The sequence below is a fragment of the Patella vulgata genome, chromosome 1, assembly GCF_932274485.2.
Source record: "Patella vulgata chromosome 1, xgPatVulg1.2, whole genome shotgun sequence".
Classification (NCBI taxonomy): domain Eukaryota; kingdom Metazoa; phylum Mollusca; class Gastropoda; family Patellidae; genus Patella; species Patella vulgata.
The window spans coordinates 39,033,023-39,053,674 of record NC_065879.2 but is presented as its reverse complement, the minus strand read 5'-3'; the positions used below and the strand labels follow the sequence as shown (position 1 = coordinate 39,053,674).

General features: G+C 37.1%; 2 protein-coding genes across 3 annotated transcripts; both read right to left on the bottom strand.

Moving 5' to 3' along the window:
- Window positions 1-1,163: 1,163 nt before the first annotated feature.
- LOC130013250 (monocarboxylate transporter 14-like) lies at window positions 1,164-6,069 on the bottom strand. 2 transcript variants are annotated; one of them, XM_056102061.1, is made up of 5 exons: window positions 5,912-6,069; window positions 5,548-5,691; window positions 4,973-5,116; window positions 3,656-4,780; window positions 1,164-2,348 (listed from the first exon to the last, which is right to left on the bottom strand). In XM_056102061.1, the coding sequence occupies exons 1-5, from the start codon at window positions 6,063-6,065 to the stop codon at window positions 2,188-2,190; spliced, it is 1,728 nt and encodes a 575-aa protein (XP_055958036.1). In that variant the 5' UTR covers window positions 6,066-6,069; the 3' UTR covers window positions 1,164-2,187. The 2 variants fall into 2 exon arrangements, with proteins under 2 accessions (XP_055958036.1, XP_055958039.1); XM_056102064.1 differs by lacking the exon at window positions 1,164-2,348 and having other exon boundaries at window positions 3,601-4,780.
- Window positions 6,070-16,660: 10,591 nt separating this feature from the next.
- LOC126809982 (uncharacterized) lies at window positions 16,661-18,741 on the bottom strand. Its single transcript, XM_056098630.1, has 4 exons — window positions 18,721-18,741; window positions 18,324-18,431; window positions 17,449-17,686; window positions 16,661-16,933 (listed from the first exon to the last, which is right to left on the bottom strand). The coding sequence occupies exons 1-4, from the start codon at window positions 18,739-18,741 to the stop codon at window positions 16,749-16,751; spliced, it is 552 nt and encodes a 183-aa protein (XP_055954605.1). The 3' UTR covers window positions 16,661-16,748.
- Window positions 18,742-20,652: the final 1,911 nt, after the last annotated feature.

Genomic DNA, 20,652 nt, shown 5'->3' with positions numbered 1-20,652 from the left:
TCATAACCCCAAAACCATATGAGTAAATACTTTGCGTGTGACATGTCTAGTAGTATAGGCCTGTGGGCCTTCTAATACCAAGAAATTGGCTATTTTAAACCATTGTAGGCCTACACGAAGATATTTTTTATAGATAAGAGTGCCCTCATTTCCATGACATTAGATATGAAGTGAGTTTTTATTTTTAATTTTTTTTTATTTGAAAATAGTATAATTTATAATTGAATCCTATGGTATATAAAATAGTAACAAAGAGTTTTGTTTATTGGGGTCGGTTTTAATTTGGGGTGGGGCGTTATCTAATTGCTTAAATTGCAGCTATATTTCACATGCTAAAATGAAAAGAAATTCAATGAGAACTGTTTTTGTGAATAATAGTATGTTAAAATTATGTGACCCGGGCCATTGGCAATATTATCATTATTCCAAATATATGTATATGTCGCAGTAGATCTAACAACGTAACTCTAATCAATGCTTGTCGTGATTTTAAGTTAGGGAGAGGGTGACGGCTGTCCTAAGTTAAGATTGATTTTAGTTAAAATTTTCCCTAAAATAGTTTTGTGAAACGGCACTATTTTAAATTAAGATAAAATTTTAACTTAAAATATTATTTTAGTGGATTTTTATCTAAAATGCTTAAAATCGTTTTGTGAAACGCATCTATCTTAAGATGGTTTTAAGGAGAATTAGTTTTTGTGAAACAGGGCCCTGGTTAGTGAGCCACGGACAGGGGGAAACCACGCCGGACCAGGATCAAACCTGATTTCTTTTCTCTTCATTACAATGCTGTCACTCGATTTACAGTATTATTTAGTTTTGGCCATATCTATTTTAGTCAGAAAACTAAATATCTGTAGATGCTATGTTAGAACTTTAGCCTCAAATCCTATCTGAAAAAGGGGTTAAACTTATATAGGTAGGGTGCCCCACCATAAATAAATATCTCCAAATAACTCGACAATTACACCACAATATTTATATATACCAATCCTTAAATCTGTTTGGCACATTTATAGTCACTAAATAAACGGCCATGTTCTACTTAATAAGCTATGGCCATTTAACCATCGATAAATAATAGACTGAAAAATGGTTCCGAGTGTCGTCCATAACATCCAGACACTTTTAAGCAAAAAAAAAAGTTACGTGCCCTTGTTTTGAAATTAGTCTCGCTTAACCAGTCTACGGACTGATTGACAGGCCGGGATAATCAAGACTACTTTTTTACGAAGCTGGAACAAGAAATTGAATTTAGAAACACGCACGGTAAGCAACTCAACGAATGTTTTAAGAACCTTATAAAAGTTAAATGAAACTACTGCTAGTATTATGTTCCTGTCTAACCCGAGTTTTTCAGAGATATTATTTGTACTAAACCAAATGATGTCGCTCCTAACGGTATAGTTAATGATAAAGCAATTTAAAAAATAAAACGAATGGAATTTCTAAAGCTGCTGTAATAACCAAAGAGCTAAATATTCAGAATTGTCAACAATAGATTTTTTACGGCTGTAATAGCTGATAGATGTGTTGAGAATTTTACGTGCGACGGCTATTTATAGACTCAAAGAGAGTGTGAGACTAGCCAGAAATCACTTCGAGACAAGCCACTGAAGCGTGCACATTCACCGTGTCGAGTACCACTTTTAGTAGTGAAAATTTTCGGCACATGGGGCACCCTAATATAGGCCCCTGTCTGTACTGTCTGTAGTTAAATCCTATTCCGTTTATCGAATAAATTCTTTAAACAAAACACTGTTATCAATAATTATTGGTATTTTCGATAAAGGAAGATAACTTCTTTTACCGTAAATGGATTTCCAAAATTACGTATGTTCCTTTGTCCATTACGTTTTCTCCATTTTGCTTTAAATCAAAATTTAACCAATAGCACATTCTTTGCATAGGATCATAGAACTATTATATACGATCCATGATAGGATGAAGGCATCGGGTGTTTTCGCCAATATTTAATTTATGTCAACTTCACAATTCTTAAAATAAATATAGCATTTACTTCAGAATTATCATAATTTTCATTTGGCCCTGAATAGAGATATTACATTTTGCCTGAAACTCTCTGGATTTGTGTTCCTAGTGTTATAAACTTTCAAATAATGTTTAGTTTGTTTATTAGGGAGGACTTTGTACCGGAACTTCACGCTAGAAATTTTGGCTGCAGGCCTACATTGGGCTTCCGTTTTCCTTATCAAGTTTTCGCTTCCGTTTTTCTTCTAAACGTGAAACTAATGGTACAAATAAAAGCAAAACCACCGCAACAAGGCACGTTGTACCAATCAGATGATACGCCATTACATAGCTTGCCGTCTTGTCTCGTATGGCACCTGAAAGAGAGTAAGTTAACTTCAAAACACGTATTTCCTCGACGGTCGCGTCAATTGGAAAACGTATCCAGACAAACAGATAAAAATACTTGTTACCAAATATATTATATCTTTCGAAACACTTCATGGGAAGCCCTTTTAACTATCTACATAGTTTACGTAGCTGGCTAAGGACGCCGAGGCTTTCTCCATCGGTTTTCATTTCTTGCCTGCTAAAGACACAACAACCAGAAGGCGAAAACAAATATATGTTACCAAATATATTACATCTTTCGAGATACTTCATGAGAAGCCCTTTTAACTATCTACCTATCTCACGTAGCCGGCTACGAAAGAGAAGCGAAGCAAAGAAGCCACATCAATTGGTCCTACTCCCTCCCCGTCGTTCTTTTCTTGCCTGCTTGAGGCACAACAACCGGAAGGTGAAATCTTGCCGCCTCTTTCCGGTTATTTAACAGAGTCCTTCGTTTGACCTATTGTTGGACGGGTGTTAAATGGCCTCATGGAACGTGATTTCTGCTTATAAAAACAAATTCCGCATGTTAATGAAACAATATTTCCCAGCGAAATTTGACTTGAAAATATTGTTAATAATGAAATAATGTCTACCCAGTCAGAAATTTGTTTTATTTTGGTCTTAATTGAACAAGAATATATCCCAGCTTTCTTTTATTTTGGTCAACCATGCTCTGTTTTTTTTATGTCTCCCGTGTTTTAGAGAACGCAGGGGAATATTAAAATGTGTCCTTCTGTCTGCCTGTCCACTCGTCATTAGTCCTGTAGGCGCATAAAAGTAGGACGTTAAACCCAATCCCAATGTTCGTTGGAAGAGGTTAATCTGAATCATTTAAAGCAATTATGCTGTGTTCTTTTTATTTGGGCATTTTAATACGAACTTTGGAACACGATAACTTTGATTAGAATTAACTGAGAGTGAGTGATGAAAATGGTTTACATACATACATTGACCACGTTCGGTCAGACCATATCTCTGCTTAGACTAAGTTAGATAAGCGCAATTTGATATTCCGATGCTTTGAAACACTCTGTTTCCAACTGAAACTATGTGTAGAGAGCTCCTAAGAGCTGATTATAAGCTGGTCATGTGAATAAATGTATAGATAATAATTTATATAACATTTAAATCCAAAACAAAAACCTGAAATAGGCAGATTTAGCTCTTACATAATGCATTTTAAAGCAGATTTGAGCAATTTGATTTGTCGATGATTTGAAAAACGATAATCTCGTTTCTAATTAAAACTTACTGTTGATGTTCCTGGGGGTGTCTTGAATATTACACTTACCTACGATCGGGTGACAAGCACAAATAGCAGCACCATGGACTAAAGAAATAAATCCCATGGATTTGCCAAGATTCTCAATGCCCAAAAAATCCGTTAGAATCACTGGAAGTAGAGCTGCATAGGGTCCAACAGATAAACCATACACTAAGGAATAAACGATTTGAAGTCCGAAGCTTGTACAATATCGTGTGAATTGAGCTGAGATACCTCCTATAAAAAGACTTATCATCATTATATGATGTCTTTTAATGATTCCCAGGTCAGCAATGGCACCTGCAAACAATCTTGACGCAACATCTGACACCCCAGCTACAGTTAAAAATAAAGCTGCATCCGATTCGTTTGCACCGTTTTCAATGAATAATGCTGGTAGATAAATTGTTGTTACAAACAATGTAATAGCAAAAAAGGCAATCGACATGAGTAAAATAAACATAGAATTCTTTACCAATGTAAAATCTATGATATCAGTGAACTTGCACAAATACTTATTTTTATTCGACGCTGAATCAGTTTTCTTCTTTGGAAGTTTTTGACTTGTTGAGGCTTCTGTGCTTACATCAGTCGTGGATACTGACAATAAATCTAAGTTACTCACATATTTCAGTATCCGAGAATTAGATAGGGAGTCAATAAAACTTTGATCTGATCCCAATTCTGTTCTACTGTGCTGTCTTTTATAAGCCGAGTACTTGGCGCCGTCAGATACTGTACGCAGGCGTTGAACAGGCAAGGGAGAAGCCATACCATTTTCAGGAATTTCTTGTGCTTTTTGGTCCTGACTTACACTTTTTAGAAACTTCATTTCCATGTTTATTTTAGAACTTGCTTTCTCGGGTAGTTCCGGTTTCGTGATTTTAACTATAACTTGCTTTGTTGGTGCAAATGTTTCAGGTCCACGAAGCAATAAAGCGAACACAAACATTTGACACTGAATACCACCCATTATCAACAAAGTTCCTCTTAAAGCGAACGTGTCCAAAAGATATCTAAGGAAAATTGGAAATGTCAATGAACCTAAGCTAATACCGGTTTTTGCCACAGCAGTGGCTAATGCACGTCTCTTATTAAAGTACCGCCCTATTAGAACCAATCCTGGCGAGTTTATGGTGGCGTTTCCAATTCCTGAAAATAAAAGACAAGCAAAAATTTCGTAATAGCTAAGCACAGAAAAATATGCAATGACAATTGGTATCAATAAGAACATGTGTGTACTGGACATGCATCAAGATAGTGAAACGAATAATGGTGATAAAATACGGTGATAAAATATGGTGATAAAACTAAAAAAGATATAATTGAAACTAAATTGCTTACCAACAAGAAACTGTGTAAATATTAAGAAAAGTACTCCATTAGCTAAACAAGATAATATAACTCCACCAGATGATAGGCAGACTCCAACCAACACAACTTTTCTTACTGTAGTTTTTTCTAGTATGAAATTCATCGTGATAAAACCTGGAAGATTTATGAATTGGTTGAAATTCCAAGCAACATATCGAGCCCCCCCCACCCCCATGGCATTACCCCTTGCTAACATTAGTAGTACAGAAGTCGAAAGATGAGAGCAACATGGCATAAATAATTGTTTGGAGAATTGACCTAAAGATTAGCGTGGCTGGTGACATAATGTAGAATTCCTTCCATACATTTACGATAAACACTCTAAAAATGGTTTCATACCAAATCTGCCATGTGAAATTCCCAATGAATTTTCAACTGTGATGTTGCATAACCCGTAGCCATTATTTTGTTGTTGCAAAATGTTTTCATTAGGTTTCACTACGCATATCATTTATTGGTAAATATATGTACATGCTATAGTAAATACCGGTTTCTGGTTCTAACATTTAAGAAAAAATAAAAATACAGTTTAATAAAATATGTACCTGATATACTAAGAGCAGCTGCCATAACACCAAATACTAGAGTTGTTATAGTTGCCGAAGCTTTGAACAAGTCCAGATATTCAACAAAAAGTAAACCCAGTGTTCGTCCATATCCGGCAGTTATTGTAGCATTCAACATACAAGCTGAAATCATAATTTGGAAATTTTCGAATGACAGTCTCGGAGTTTACATTGTTACATTTGAAGCTGGTTAGCGCGATACAAGAAAACTATTCCGTGGATTTGAAAAAAAGATCAATTTGTTAATGATTGTAGTTTAAAGAAAGAATGGTGATACAACATAAAAAAACCGTAATGCCAAACAACCAAAAGAACTATCCTTTAAAGAATAAATCTCTCATACCAATCATAACCACCCAGGCCCATCCTCTATCTATAGGTATACGAGGATCTATTACTTCCTCGGCAGTGGATGGATCATGTGCCTCAGGTGCCTGGTCTGTCGTTAACTTCTCCACCTCCTCTTCGGTTATTATATCCTTTTGATTATCCTTCATTATAAAATCATTTTACCTACAAAAATGAACAAAAACTCCAAGATAACTAATGACTAAAAAATAGAGTATCTAACACAGGTTCGTGCAAAGCTTAGGACCTTAACCAGAACGCCAAGAGTGTAGCGGGTGCTATATGTCGCTGTATTGTTTTCTGGTGTAGATGGTGCTGTACGTCGCTGTATTGTTTTCATGCATAACACCTGCATATTTTAAAATTCGACCTTTAAGTAATATTACGACGCTGTTATAGTTATTTACCAGCCTATTGTGTTTCTGTCAATATTTTAACATTTGCAGACAGATTCACTCCCTTATGTTAACCATTAACCACATTATGTATCTCAGAGATTTCTGTGCCAAAATAATATCGCATTTCGACAACTCATTTCGGCTGGATAGTTCAGCCATCTCGTTAGAAATGTATAGTTTCAGCAAATGAAATAAAGTACGACTAAGTCTAAATCTTAATCAACAGTTTCAAAAACATCGAAACCTTAGAGTTTCGGGAAAAATTTACAAAAACGAAGCCTTATATGTGTAACTCTTCCCTGACTGTCATAAACCATCATATTGAAATAGTCAGACATTTCGGACTATGCGTTGGCCCTGTCTATTTTAACATCAACATGAGATATGGATATTCACTTACAACCACGTCTAATGTAGTTGGCGACGTAGAGAAACGACGGCGTTGTCGATACCTTAATGATAGTTATTCGATTCTTTGATAGTGATTTCTAATGGTCCTAAATAATCAAAATTCTTAACCTTCTAAAAAATCCCAACCTTTTGTAAAAGTACAGTTTACCCCTCTCAATGGAAGATAAATATTATTAATTTTGAATCATATCAGATTCAAAACAACAATAGGATCATATAATCATCTAAAGATAGGTTGCCAGAATGTGGCCGATCTTGACGGTGGTCGTCTCCTGAATGGCAATTGTCTGCCAGTTGACGTCATGAGTTAGAATGTGAAACAATTATAACAATAAGGGCGATAAATAAATAAAATAAACAAAGTACAGTGAGCAAAGCAGTTTCATTCATCAGTATGGATCCTGGCAGATAATTTCAAGTTTGTTGAGATATTTTCTTTTTTGGTGGTAAGTTTAATCATGAGACATGAGCTTGATCATTCGTTCCATCCGAAAGACTATACTGCCTTTGCCAAGCCATCTGCCCTGCACCACTGACAATGGCAAACTGCGCCGGAAAATCAAGAGGAACTTTCTTGACCAACACCGGGAGCGAACCGGGGTGCTCCTGGTTAGCTGTTTAGCGTCTTAGTCTTATTACACATGCTGGGGCATAGTAATAAGAGAGAGAGAGAGGGAGAGAGAGAGAGAGAGAGATGGGGTTTAACGTCCACTTGACACATACTAGGTCACTTCGGGACTAACATATGGTTCAATTTTATTTAAATAATTCGCTTAGCAGTGGGAGGAAACCGGAGGACCCGTAGAAAATCCACGTGGTTGGACAGGCAACCCTACTCTTTGTCATGTACAACCGGGGATTCGAAACAACGCACGAGTCGTGCTAACCATTCGGCCACCCCCCCCCCCCCAATTGCCTACACATGAACATAAACAGTTCATATGGACGGCTTATCTGACGGACCCATTTCACTCGCAAAGAGATACACTTTCAAAAGTGAAAATGGACGTTTTTGATTTTTGTCTTAATAATGAGTAATTGCTCCAATCCTCAGACATTCGGCAATTCGTCGTGACATGCTCTTATTCAACCGTCCAATCACGATTTGGAGCAATCTAACCCACTCCTCTTGCACGCCACTAAAGCAAAGATACGCTAAACAGTAAGTCTTATGCAAGAACCGATAGGAAAACAAACATGGATAGGATAAACCACCAGACGGCAGTTTTCATCAACCCTTCCTTGAAGTGTCAAATTTGACAATGAACCTCTCCCACGTGTATGGTGATATTACGTGTCGCGCATGCAGCTCAGTGGTTTTGTTGGGGCAATAAATTCTTCATCGGTGAACATACTCTCAAAGCATGTCAAGTTTCCATGACTATCACAACCTGCATAGGTATTTGCATTTCAATATCCCTTACTTTTTTTGAAGAGTATATATACCAAGCCTAAATCAGTTTCGCACATTTATAGTCACTAAATAAACGGTCTATTATTTAACCATCCATAAATAATAGACTGAAAAATGGTTACGAGTGTCGGCCATAACATCCGGGCACTTTTGAGTAAAAAATAGGTTTAGCGGTGGACACACTAGCCGAATTATAAGGCCGAATCGTTCGGCCGAATGAATCGGCGTCGAAATTCGCCTAGTGTGTCCACTGTCATTCGGCCGAATCAAACAGGTTTGATATATTCGGCCGAATTATATTCGCTTGGTGTGTCCGCTTCGCCGAAGCATTCGGCCGAATGTAGAATTCATTAGCCAATCACCACTCATATAGAGAAGTCACGTGATAGTTTGAAGACATAGACGCCGCCATGTTTAATCATGTGACGTGAAAGGTGATGCAATCGACTGGTGAATCGGGCGAAGCATTCGGCTAGTGTGTCCACCCATTCGGCCGAATAAAATTCGGCGCCGATTGATTCGGCCGAACGATTCGGCCGAATAATTCGGCTAATGTGTCCACTGCTTTACGTGCTCTTGTTTTGAAATTAGTCTCGCTCAACCAGTCTACCGACCATTCTCCGTCTGATTGACACTAATAAAAGGCCGGGATAATCAAGACTACTTCTTTTACGAAACATAACAGAAAGCTGGAACACGAAATTGAATTTAGAAACACGCACGTTAGACAACTCAACAATTGTTTTAAGAACCTTGTAAAAGTAAAATGAAACTACTGCTAATATCATGTTCTTGCCTAACCCGAGTGTTTCAGAGATATTATTTGTACTTAACCAAAAAATGCCGCTCCAATCGGTATAGTTAATGATAAAGCAATTTAAAAAATAAAACGAACGTAATTTCTAAAGCTGCTGTAATAACAATAAAGTTAGATATTACTGCTATTCACAATCGTCAATAATAGATTTTTGCGACTGTAGTAGTTGATAGATGTGTAGAGAATTTCACATGCGATGGCTTTTTATAGACTCATAGTCCCTTGCCCCGAGTGTTATCGTACCGCGTGACTAGCCAGAAATCACTTCGAGACTAGCCACTAACGCGTGCACATTCGCCGTGTCGAGTTTAACTATTAGTAGAGAAAATTTTCGCTGCACGGCGCACCCTAACAAATGACGCGATTATACAATAATGACATCTTAATAAGAAATAAAGACTAGGTCAATTAGACTCCCATTACTGAAATTGTACACGAGTAACTCACATTTCAATTCACATAGTCAAATAATTAATAAATATCGAGTGCATTAATTTGGACATTACACCTAGAATACTCAAGAAAAGGCATAAAATGCTAAACCATGGTTTGAAACAGCATGTGTACAAATGAGAAAAAGCCTGTCGCAATATGCTAAAACTTTTCAAAAATTTCATAATGACCCAACATTTTGTCAAACATAAGTTAAAACGTGAGTACACAAAACTGATTAAATCTAAGAAGCGTGAATTCAAAGATGAATTACTTACTAAACTTGAGCATTTAGATAAGTCTAATCCAAAACTTGATGATTTGGCTAAAAACAAACCAGATCAATCAACTCTTTTTGATCCTGAAACCATGAAATCTCACTTACAGGACTTGGGTAAAATAGATACCAATTTTACCGATTCTTTCGATAATATTATGATTGATATCAAACGACAACTTAAAGATCTGGAACAAACGGGAATTTATTCTAATACGTTGAATGTGTTATTAGTCTCAAGGAGATCCACATTCACATTGCAAAATTGCAATGAAATTATTAAGGTGCTTCAAACCCTTATTTCACCAAAGTTAGTGGAAATATTTAATAGTTGCATAGGGCATGGTTTTTTTCCCACATCGATGGGTAGAAGGTTATATATTGTACCGATCCGTAAAGTCAAATCACCGAAGAGTGCGAATGATTCTAGAGGTCTTATAATGACCAGCTGTATTGGAAACTTATTTATTAGTATATTAACTGAGAGGTTAACCCAATCTTTAAATACCGTTAATGTTCCCTCTAACTTCTAGTGTGGCGTTAGAAAACATTATAAAACTTCTGACAATATCTTAATTTTAAGAGCTTTAATTGATAAGTGTTTAAAGAAAAATAGACGTCTTTATCTGTGTTTCATTGACTTTAATAAAGCCTTTGATAGAGTTTGGAGAGGTCTTTTCTACAAACTATTAGATTTAGGTGTAAATGGTAATGTTTATAAAGGTTTAAAATATGTTTTATAATAGCCAACTACAAGTCAAAGTTGGAAATACATTAAGTGAAACGTTTATGAATGAAGAAGGCGTCATTCAAGGAAGTAACCGTAGTCCGTTATTATTCAACTTCTTTATTGACAAGCTCCCATATATTTTAAATCATTCTATTGATGTCCCTAAATTAAATGACACCCATTTTCCTGCATTACTATATCAGTAGTGGTTTGCAAACCTCATTAAATATAATTGATAAATATTGCAAGTAATGGAGACTTAAAATTAACATTAAAAAAAACGCAGGTAATGATTTTTAATAAATCAGATAGAAAACTCTTTGACAAATTCAATATTAATGGAGACTGCCTAGAAATTGTTCAAGAATACAAATACTTGGGTACTATGTCCTGGTTCTTTACCAGAGGCGTTGACAATTTAAACGATAAAGCATTGAAAGCATTCTTCCAAATTTTAATGTATCTTTGAACATTAAATTCAAACTATTTGAGATCCTAGTCAAACCCATACTACATGTATTATGGATGCGATTTCTGGGGCGATCATATTACATCTAACCATACAAACTGTTACAAACTTTGTAAACACCTTTTGCATGTTCATAATAAAACTTCAAACTCTGCTGTATTAGCTCAAGTTGGTCGGTTCCCAATTCTTCTTGGTGTTAAATGCAGGATGGTCAAGACATGGATCGAATCAAAATCTAAACAAGTCAACCCCCTACCAGGGGTGGATTGGGGCCGGGAAATGGCCCGGGCTCCCGTGTCGGAGCGGCCCCTTTTACTGACCGCGGAGCCCGGACGGGGGGTCCTGGGGCTCTCCCCCGGGAAAATTTTGAAAAATGAACCCCAAATATGCGATTTGGTGGCATATCTGATTATAATCTCTGTCAAATAATATATCTCATAAATCGATTAATTTAGGCCAAAACCCCGACCTGCAAGTAATTTACAACCACCAACTAAACCTGTGAAATTATCATATCGTCATATTATTAATTAACGTATTATAATTGTATCGTAAAGAGTCAAGAGAATTTAACTGGTTAAAAAATGGGACTAGTTGAGAACATTTTGACCATTCCGAATTCCGGCCCACACCCAGCACAACCGGCCCAGAAAGTCTATTATTATACCAGCCCATTCCAGACTCTAGTGATGGCGTGGCGGCCCGTTAAAGCCACCGGCCACACACATGAAAAATGTCAGCTGTAGATGGAGTAATCAAATTAGTTATGTCCTAGAGGAGACTGGACTGGGTGGGTTGTATGAACAACCTATCTCTCAGTCTTTCAATACAGACGCTTTTCTACAGATGTTCAAACAAAGATTGAGGGTTATGTCCAGTCTTGGAAATATATTGAAAAGGACGAACTGTTAAGAACTTAAATAATTGCCTTAAAACTAAAACAAAAAAACTAAAACAAAAAAAAAAGATTTTTATTATAAAATTAAAATAAATTATGATATTGAGAAATACATGCATCTACCAGATGAACAAAAGCGCCAGTACTGAGCCAATTTAGACTCATAACCTTGAAATAGCGACAGGAAGGCATAAAAAACCGTTGTCCACAGGGATAAGAGAACCTGTAAAAATTGTACTAGCGGAGAAATAGAAGATAAAACGCACGTTCTTCTCCATTGCTCCGCCCACAATAATCTTCGGAAAAAGTTTTTAAGTCATCACATTAAAACTAGATTGAATTATTCAATAATGCATATAATGAACGCTGATAAATGTATACAAAATGTTGCAACGTTCGTATATGAAATGTTTAAAAATAGACATTAAATACCATTTGCTATGTAAGGCCTAATATACTATTCAAAAAAAGTAGGGGATATTTGATTTTTAAGTGTTATTAAAGTCACCTAATGAAACTGACGAAGAAACAAATGACAAAATGAAATGAAGTTCACATTCATCGATTTATTCCAAATGATCGTTAGACTAAGTAAGGCACAGACTGGCCATTATAAGGGTAAATTGATACCCGGGGTCAAACAGCAAAGTTACCACAGCATCACAACCAAGTCAGTAACGGGTAAATCCTCCTCTGTTTGCCAAACAAGCATTGATCCGACGTGGCATACTCCTAATGAGACGTCTAAGGTCATTTTGGTCCAGATTGTCTCATTCCTGTTGCAACGCAGCAGCAAGTTCTTGGACATTGGCAGGACGTTGTTGACGTAACCTCTGTCCAAGCATGTCCCAGACATGCTCGATGGGGGAGAGGTTGGGACTCAGTGCTGGCCAAGGTAATGTGGTGATGTTCTGTTGTTGGAGGTAACCTGTAACGATCCTGGCCCTGTGACATCTTGCGTTGTCATCCTGGAAGATGAAACGGCGGCCATGACGTCGTGCGAACGGCACAACATGGACTGCCTAGATGTTGTCCCGGTAGTACTGGCCTGGAACACGCCCTGCAACAACATGTAAAGCCGTTCTTCCAGCAACAGTGATGCCTCCCCACACCATAACAGAACCACCCCCAAATCGATCATGTCTGATGACGTTAACGTCTTGGAAGCGCTCGTTTCGACGACGCCACACCCTCCTACGTCTGTCCAAAAAATCAACAGTGAACCTTGACTCATCTGAAAACATCACATTGCTCCAGCGTCGATTATCCCAGTGTTGACGATCCCTACACCAACGACGTCTTGCCTGAATGTGATGATCTCTCAAACAAGGGATCACGCGAGGACGTCGGGCGCGAAGGTGACCCCTATGCAGTCGATTCCGAATCGTCTGGCCACTCACTCTCACACCAGTGTCTGTTTGAAGACGAGCGCTGATCTGATTTGCTGTGATGACACGATTTCTCAAGGCCAAGGTACGGATAAATCGATCCTGGGCTTGAGTTGTCGCCCTTGGTCGACCTGAGCGTGGTCTGTCCTGTACAGATTGTGTATCACGGTATCTGGACCATAGCCTGCTTATGACAGACTGAGAAACATTCATCGTCCGCGCCACAACCGCCTGTGTTGTGCCGATCTGTAGCATGCCAAGGGCACGTAACCTTTCATTTTGGGTAAGCCGACGCATATCAAAATTTGTTTTCTGGTCACTAAAACAATTAAACTGATGTTTCCACCCTGGAATTCAATGCCACAATGACTGTAACATTCAAAGTCAGAGTCGTGCAAATCTTGGGTTGGACCCCCATGATGATCCCAAGCATCACATGCATTCCATGCGGTAGCTATTGGTGCGTTTGGGCGTCACATGTAACTGGAAATGTTTCTTCTGTTAGGTTCTATAGTGACTTTTTTCGTAGTCATTTGCATATTTTAGTATTATGCCCCCAAAATCAAATATCCCCTACTTTTTTTGAATAGTATATATACCTTACAAACATTATTAATATAATTGAATATACTTTTAGAAACCTTTGTAAACCTTATTCTATGTTATTTGCTGTTTATTATAATTGTATTGCAATTTTGTATTGTATACTTTACCATCGTGTATATACCATGCAGCTGTGTAATAAAGCATTTTTATTATAATATTATTATTATTATTATAAACTCGAATATCCAGTATTATGAATTGAATCTAAAATATCACAGTTGTCTTGTGCAGAAAGGAGGATATTGGGCTTATTTTTCTTCTTTAAAAGCTATAAATGCAGTCAGACTAACCCTTGATTGTCGATCATACGTGAGACCCCAAAAACTATGACATAAAATATTATGTTGTATGTTATATAACTTTAGTTTTTAGATTTAAATCGATAACCACTTCTCGCAAATATAATATATCCTTTGTCATTCATATTATTATTGATAATCTTGTATAGCCTAATACTCACCCACAACGTATAAGCAGGTAAAAATGCGATGTGTTCAAACCTGATCAACGAGTGAAGGAAATTCAGATCATATTGTGGATCGCGTGGATCGCACATCCTTTGTATAGTTTCTATAAATAGTAGTAATAAATTAACCGGGGCTTTCATCATGAAATAAAATGGTGTTTAACGTAGTATAGTTCTGTACCGACTGTACCAGGGCCGTAGCTCAGAGCAACGAGGGGGGGCGGGACGTGTTCTCGGGGGTGCTGTAAAATTGACGGACACTGTATTTCTATTGTTTTAATGGTCGACAATTTTTTCACAGGCGGGGGTGAAACTTTTTTTTGCAAATATTGACAATAAAGTAAATCAAGCGTTGTTTTTATCAAAATTGATACGGACATTCATAATTACGGAGTATTACTCTTGTGCAACTCGGATCAGGTTAGTACTTTTGTACACGATGCCCCGCCTTTATATGTCAAAGACGTAAATTTAAAATGTCGGAGAAATCGCTTCGATTTAAAAAGAGGGGATTTGTACCCGTGCCAGGTAGGATTTTCTGCTTAATTGTGGTTGGATGTGGCAGAAATGTTATAAATAACAATGATTAATCGTTGTTTTTAAGAAAAAATTTGGTTATTTGAAACCCAATATGATTATCGTTGGGAATTTGCCTCTTGAAACTATGTAGCACCATTTCTTATTTCGAAAGACGGAGGGTTGAGAGATGAGGTTTCTTATCTACATTCCGTGTAGTCGCTGAAATGGAATAGCCGACCACGATTATGGTCGGTCTGGGGGTATATTATCACAAAAAAAAGTCCCAGTCCCAAATCCGTGTCCAAATAGGCAAAAAATCCAAAATAGCCGCCAGTTTTGCCTGAAAATAACAATTTTGATCAAGTTTGGTATCAAAATATATACTTTCGGTGTAGCTAAATTCATTTTCATACAAGTTTCATTCGATTCTGTTCCCTAAACAAGGGAGGAGTAGGGGGTAGAATTGAAAGTAGACTGAGAAGACAATCAAGATACACTTTAATAGTAAGTGCAGGAGGGCCGCACTACACACAAAAAGTCAGGCCAAGGAAGTTACTGGTGACAGTTATCTGTTGATAACAGATATCTCATGGGACGTTTCTTCAGTAAAGTTCCACTAACCATATATAAGGGTGGGTTTCGACGTCATTTGGCTCAATTAACCAATCTCTCTAATTATTTATGTCATATTTGACCAATTAGATAATTCAAGGTCCAAAACCCAAAGCTACAAAACTATCATACTTTTGAGAATTCACCAGACGGCACTTGATTCCAGAAGGGAAAAGATGTAGCAATTTCCATCAGCCCATCCAGTCTGGCTAGCTAGTGTTTGAAAATGACTTTAGTATTGTAATCTATACTATGCTTGTATCCATGTATTTAAGGTAACTCTGTCAAAATTCCAGGGCACATTTTCGACAGGGAGGCCAATTTGACCCATTTGGGCACGAATTTCGGACTGTGACTTTTTTTTCTTGGTGATAATATACGTCTAGACGACAATAAACCGTGGTCGGTATTTCTATTGCAGCAACTGCCTGCACGTATGTTATTTTGCCCGGACTAAAAGTTTGTTTCAACCCTAATGATCAATCCTTTTCAGACTTAGAACTTTTCAGCCAGCCCACGTAGCTTAGTAATTATAAGGTGGTTTATCACAGTAAATATCTACGATTTCTTCAATATCTAGATGTTCTGTATTTCATATAAAAATCTTTAAGTGACTCGGCAGTGGGAATGAGCATCCTTTATCTATATGTATATGTCGGTTCATTCTCACCCAGCTCAAAACTTAAATAATCATGTTAGCGTGACTAAGGTGTTAATTGGAATTTCTAAAGAAGGATTAGCTGTAGTCTGTTTCACATTGATCACTGTTTATTTCATTAAGTTAAACCTAATAGTAAAACAAAATCACTTGATAATGTTTTATGCAACATTGCTGGACAACCTTGTGTGTGTTGCTTACATCGCCAGTATATGGTATCTTTGTAGCCGTTCTTTTTGGTGTATTCGAAACCAGCATGCATTAATATACGACCACCATTAGATGTTGGTAAGAACCGCACCTGAACATTTACCATTTTGACATATCAACTGAAGATGTCACTCCCTTAAATAGGTTTTAATTGAACCAAATTGATTCATTACTTTGTAAAAAATCACTCATTAAACATGACACTTATTAAACACAGTTCACATGACACTTATTAAACACAGTTCACATGACACTTATTAAACGGTTAATCCATATCTAATTAGGTGAACACATTTCAGCTACAGACCATAATCCCCCAGCCCTAAACCCCCTTAATCAATATTTTGAGCTGGATGAGAACACCCCGTATATGTCATACCATTTAGTTATTAATTGTTATTAGGCAGTCTCTTTTGTCATAAACAAATTTAGCCATTCGTTTGTTAATAAATACATTTAATTTATTTTCACCATTTATATACAACAAACAAATTACAATTTTATACATAAATATTTTTTCTAGGCAATCAAGAGGTCTCAAATCGTGTTGTGAGTCGATCAGGAAATCTCTCTTGGTAATAGCCGTCTGCTGCTCTTCCAAATTTCATAATATTTTTACCAGGAAGATTGGTGATTGGTCGTCTGTACATGTCAATCATTAACAGGCGATTTGGGTCATGGTCTTTTTCAAAATGTTGCAATGTTCGTAAGCCTGGAAAACAGAAAGGATAAAATATAAATCATAGAATCTATTTTCTTATTTACGCTACGAGTACATTTTGGTGAAGGGCGGTGTGGGTGTGCGCGCGGTGTGTGTGGGTGTTTGGTGTGTGTGTGTGGGGGGGGGGGGTCTATATGGTTAAAAAGGGCTATGAGAGAGAGCAGGTCATTTCAGAAATATCATATGGTTTAATTTCATTTCAATAATACACTTGTGTTAGGGGTATCTAGCAGATGGGAGAAACCCGAGGCCCCGGAGAAAACTCTCTCAATTAAACTGGTGATTCGCTAACACCTAGTAAGTCCTAATATAAACTAGAAGACGGGGTGAGAAGCCTGGTGAGCTATGAGGAATTTTACACCAACATTAGGTTACGGAATTAAAATTAACTCGTAAGTCTACAGTTACATGTGGTTTGCAAATAATTACGGCATTATGATCATAAAAAAGAAAAGAATGTCTATTTAAAGATAAAATTTCTACATTCTACTAGTACATCCACCTACCAGCTTTTTGTGGCCCCCATCTTTCTCCTGCTCCTAGTCTACACGTATCGTGATTGGCGTCTGGAAATCGACTAAATTGTTCCCCTATATAGCAAGCCTTTTCAGTAGGATATCCTGGTCGGGCTACCGTACTATTCATTGAGTAGGCGTAGCGAGCTTTTATGGGTTTTTCGGTTTCTTTTCGCTCTTGACTCATTTCTTCTCTTACAGCTGGTCCCATGAAAAAGGTGCTGGGATTCTATGAATGAATAAAAAAGCATAATAAATATACATGTATAAAGTTACAGCGAAACCATACTCTCAATGTTTAGTTTGATTATTGACGTTTCGTAGAAAAGTTAATACAAGAATTAAGAAAGAAGATGTAACTAAAATTGAGAGTTTCGTATTACTGAATATAATAGTTTTAAAAAAATAGGTAATGAAAATGGCAGGTCTGTTAAATTACTTCATTCTGGGCGGAGTAATAGCCGTTTGAACAACAGTGTAGTCTCGATTGGCATTGCTACCGTTGTTACGATAATAAACAAAGTCTCGATTATCCATTTTTAATTAGATTATTAACTGTCAAAACCATCCGATGTTCTAGAGAGTTGATTATGGGCTTGACATGTTGAATAAATGTCTAAATAATGATTTATATAACATGTGAGGCAAAACGAAAGATCTGCATTAGGCAGATTTATTTCTTACATAATGTATCTTAATACCCGAAATCATTTTGTTCATCAAGATGGAACTGCAACATAACAATCTGAAACAGCAGATCATTTATAATTTCAGTTTGTCATATGTAATTAGTTTATATACAGAACGTCATCAGATTGTCGCTTTAAATCCAGCAAGAAAACTCCAAATTATTATGTGATAGTTACCTGTTTAATGTTTTTCAGCTGCTCGTCTGTTAAAACTGAATAAGGTGTATTAGCCGTTAACGGTCTTTTGGTTATCATATCTACCTCCATTTTGGGGACTGTTAAGAACTGTAATGACAATATAATAAGTATTATTTGTCGTTTCCCTTCATAGCCGGTTTGGATTAGTACCTTTTTTCAGACGATCGGGTTTATGCCATACCCATAATATGTCCGTCTCTTAAAGTAGCGGAGTCTCTAACTCAATATCATCAAATATTTTCGACATTGAAAACACGAATTATTTGTCAACTCAAACCAACATTGGTCTTGTGATCTTACAGGGAAAAGATGGGCTTCTGATATCCAATATTCAAGAAAAAATAAACATTTTACCATTGGTACGCGAATCGTGTACCATAATGCGTTCCAGCACCATTTGGAAGAAAGGACTCAAAGAACGCATTCCACAAGTCATGTCAAATGGTGACGCTATATTCTTATCTGGAGAGCATGCACATTAAATATCATCGGTGTAGACTGGAATATCCAGACGCTAAATATTGCCATTCGATTGAGACTTCTGGCGTATTTCGCCGAACATAACTGATTAGAAATTACAGTAAAAACAGAAACGGTTAAATGTAAATCAGTTTATATACATTCACATTACATTATTATATGCGTTGCCACCATTGCACCATTGCCACGAGGCTAGACACATTGCACCAAATCAAACGGCGTATGTAGACTGGAATAACCAGACACTAGAAATTTGCACTCGCTTGAGATGCTGGCTTATTTCGCCGAACATAACTGATTTGAAATTGGAGTAAAAACCGAAACCATTGAATGTAAATCAGTTTATACATGTATACATTCATATTACATTATTATATGCGTTGCGACCCACTTTTGTCAATTTCTAGGTCCCAAATGTTAGCGATTTAGCTCCTTTAACTGTTCCCGTCTTCATTAGACTGGTCGGTGCAGAACTGTAGAACGTTAAACTCCATTTCACTTCATTTCTCTGAACAGTTACATTTTCCACGTATTCTTCCCAGCGACTTGACATTTATTTTAATTACAAATAGCGATGATAGCCTTTACATGTATGTAAACAAAACGGTAGACATACACATAATATACAATACAGAGAGTCCCCGCCTTTGTGATATCTCTTTTTTGGTTAATAAAAAATGATTTTCATCACATTTTATGGAGAGAGAACAAATAAGTCATGAAAGTATTATTGAGTTATGCTACAATATTGTAAACATTACACAATAGGAAAGGCACGTCCACGTCCAGAGAGAGGAGAGAGAGAGAGAGGCAGGGAGAGAGGGACGTCCACTCGACACAAACTAGGTCATTTCGGGGCTAACATAATATAGTTCAATTTTATTTCAAAATCTCGCTTGTGCGTATAGGGTACTTTAGCAGTGGGGCGAAACCGGAGGACCCGGAGAAAACCCACGAGGTTGGACAGGCGACCCTTCTCCTTGTCACGTACAACCGGGGAATCGAAACCACGCCAGTTATCGGTGACAGACATAATGAATCAACGCGCACGTGTTAACCATTCGGCCATATATAGACATAGAGACCAGTATTATTCTTTGACAGTAAGATAATATCGTACTACCAATACTACAGTATAGTTAAAATTTATAGAGCTTCCGATTCTGCTCCACTAATTTACAACACACAGGGGATATTAAAGGCGTTTTTATCGATCACTGCTTAGACAAAGTGATTTGCATTTAAATTTTCATCTTTAACGTCTATTCAAATTCAAATCTAATCAGCGAATTTATCGACACCGATTTCCGAAACGATTACCCCAAATCACCTCCAGTTTGATCAGATGATCACGTATACTTTATTCATCAATGTCCAGCCACAAGGATTGTAACGAACTCGCCATTGAATCGACTATACTGTTACATGACATCTCCACAAAATTCAAATCGATTTGCATGTCGACAGAAACGCCTTTACTATCCATATATTATGAACCTCGCCATTTACCCCGTAAAACTCTGATCCTGATTGACTATAATACAGATCACAGCCTATTTACAACATGAATGCTTACCTTTTAAAATAATATGGCTAGTCCAGTTTAATACTATTGTCTACAGACTCCGGTACGAGTTGGTTAGGCCCTGCTTATTAAATAATACTTGAAATATTGTATAATCCTTTGGAACGGTAATATTTGATTAGCCCCATACAGTTAGTTACACTTGTTGCTAAGGACGCGGTTAATCTACAAAGGGAGCCCATCCATATTCGTGGGCAATCTTGAGTCGATTGATTTTAACAGTAAGCTACCACAAGCCTACTA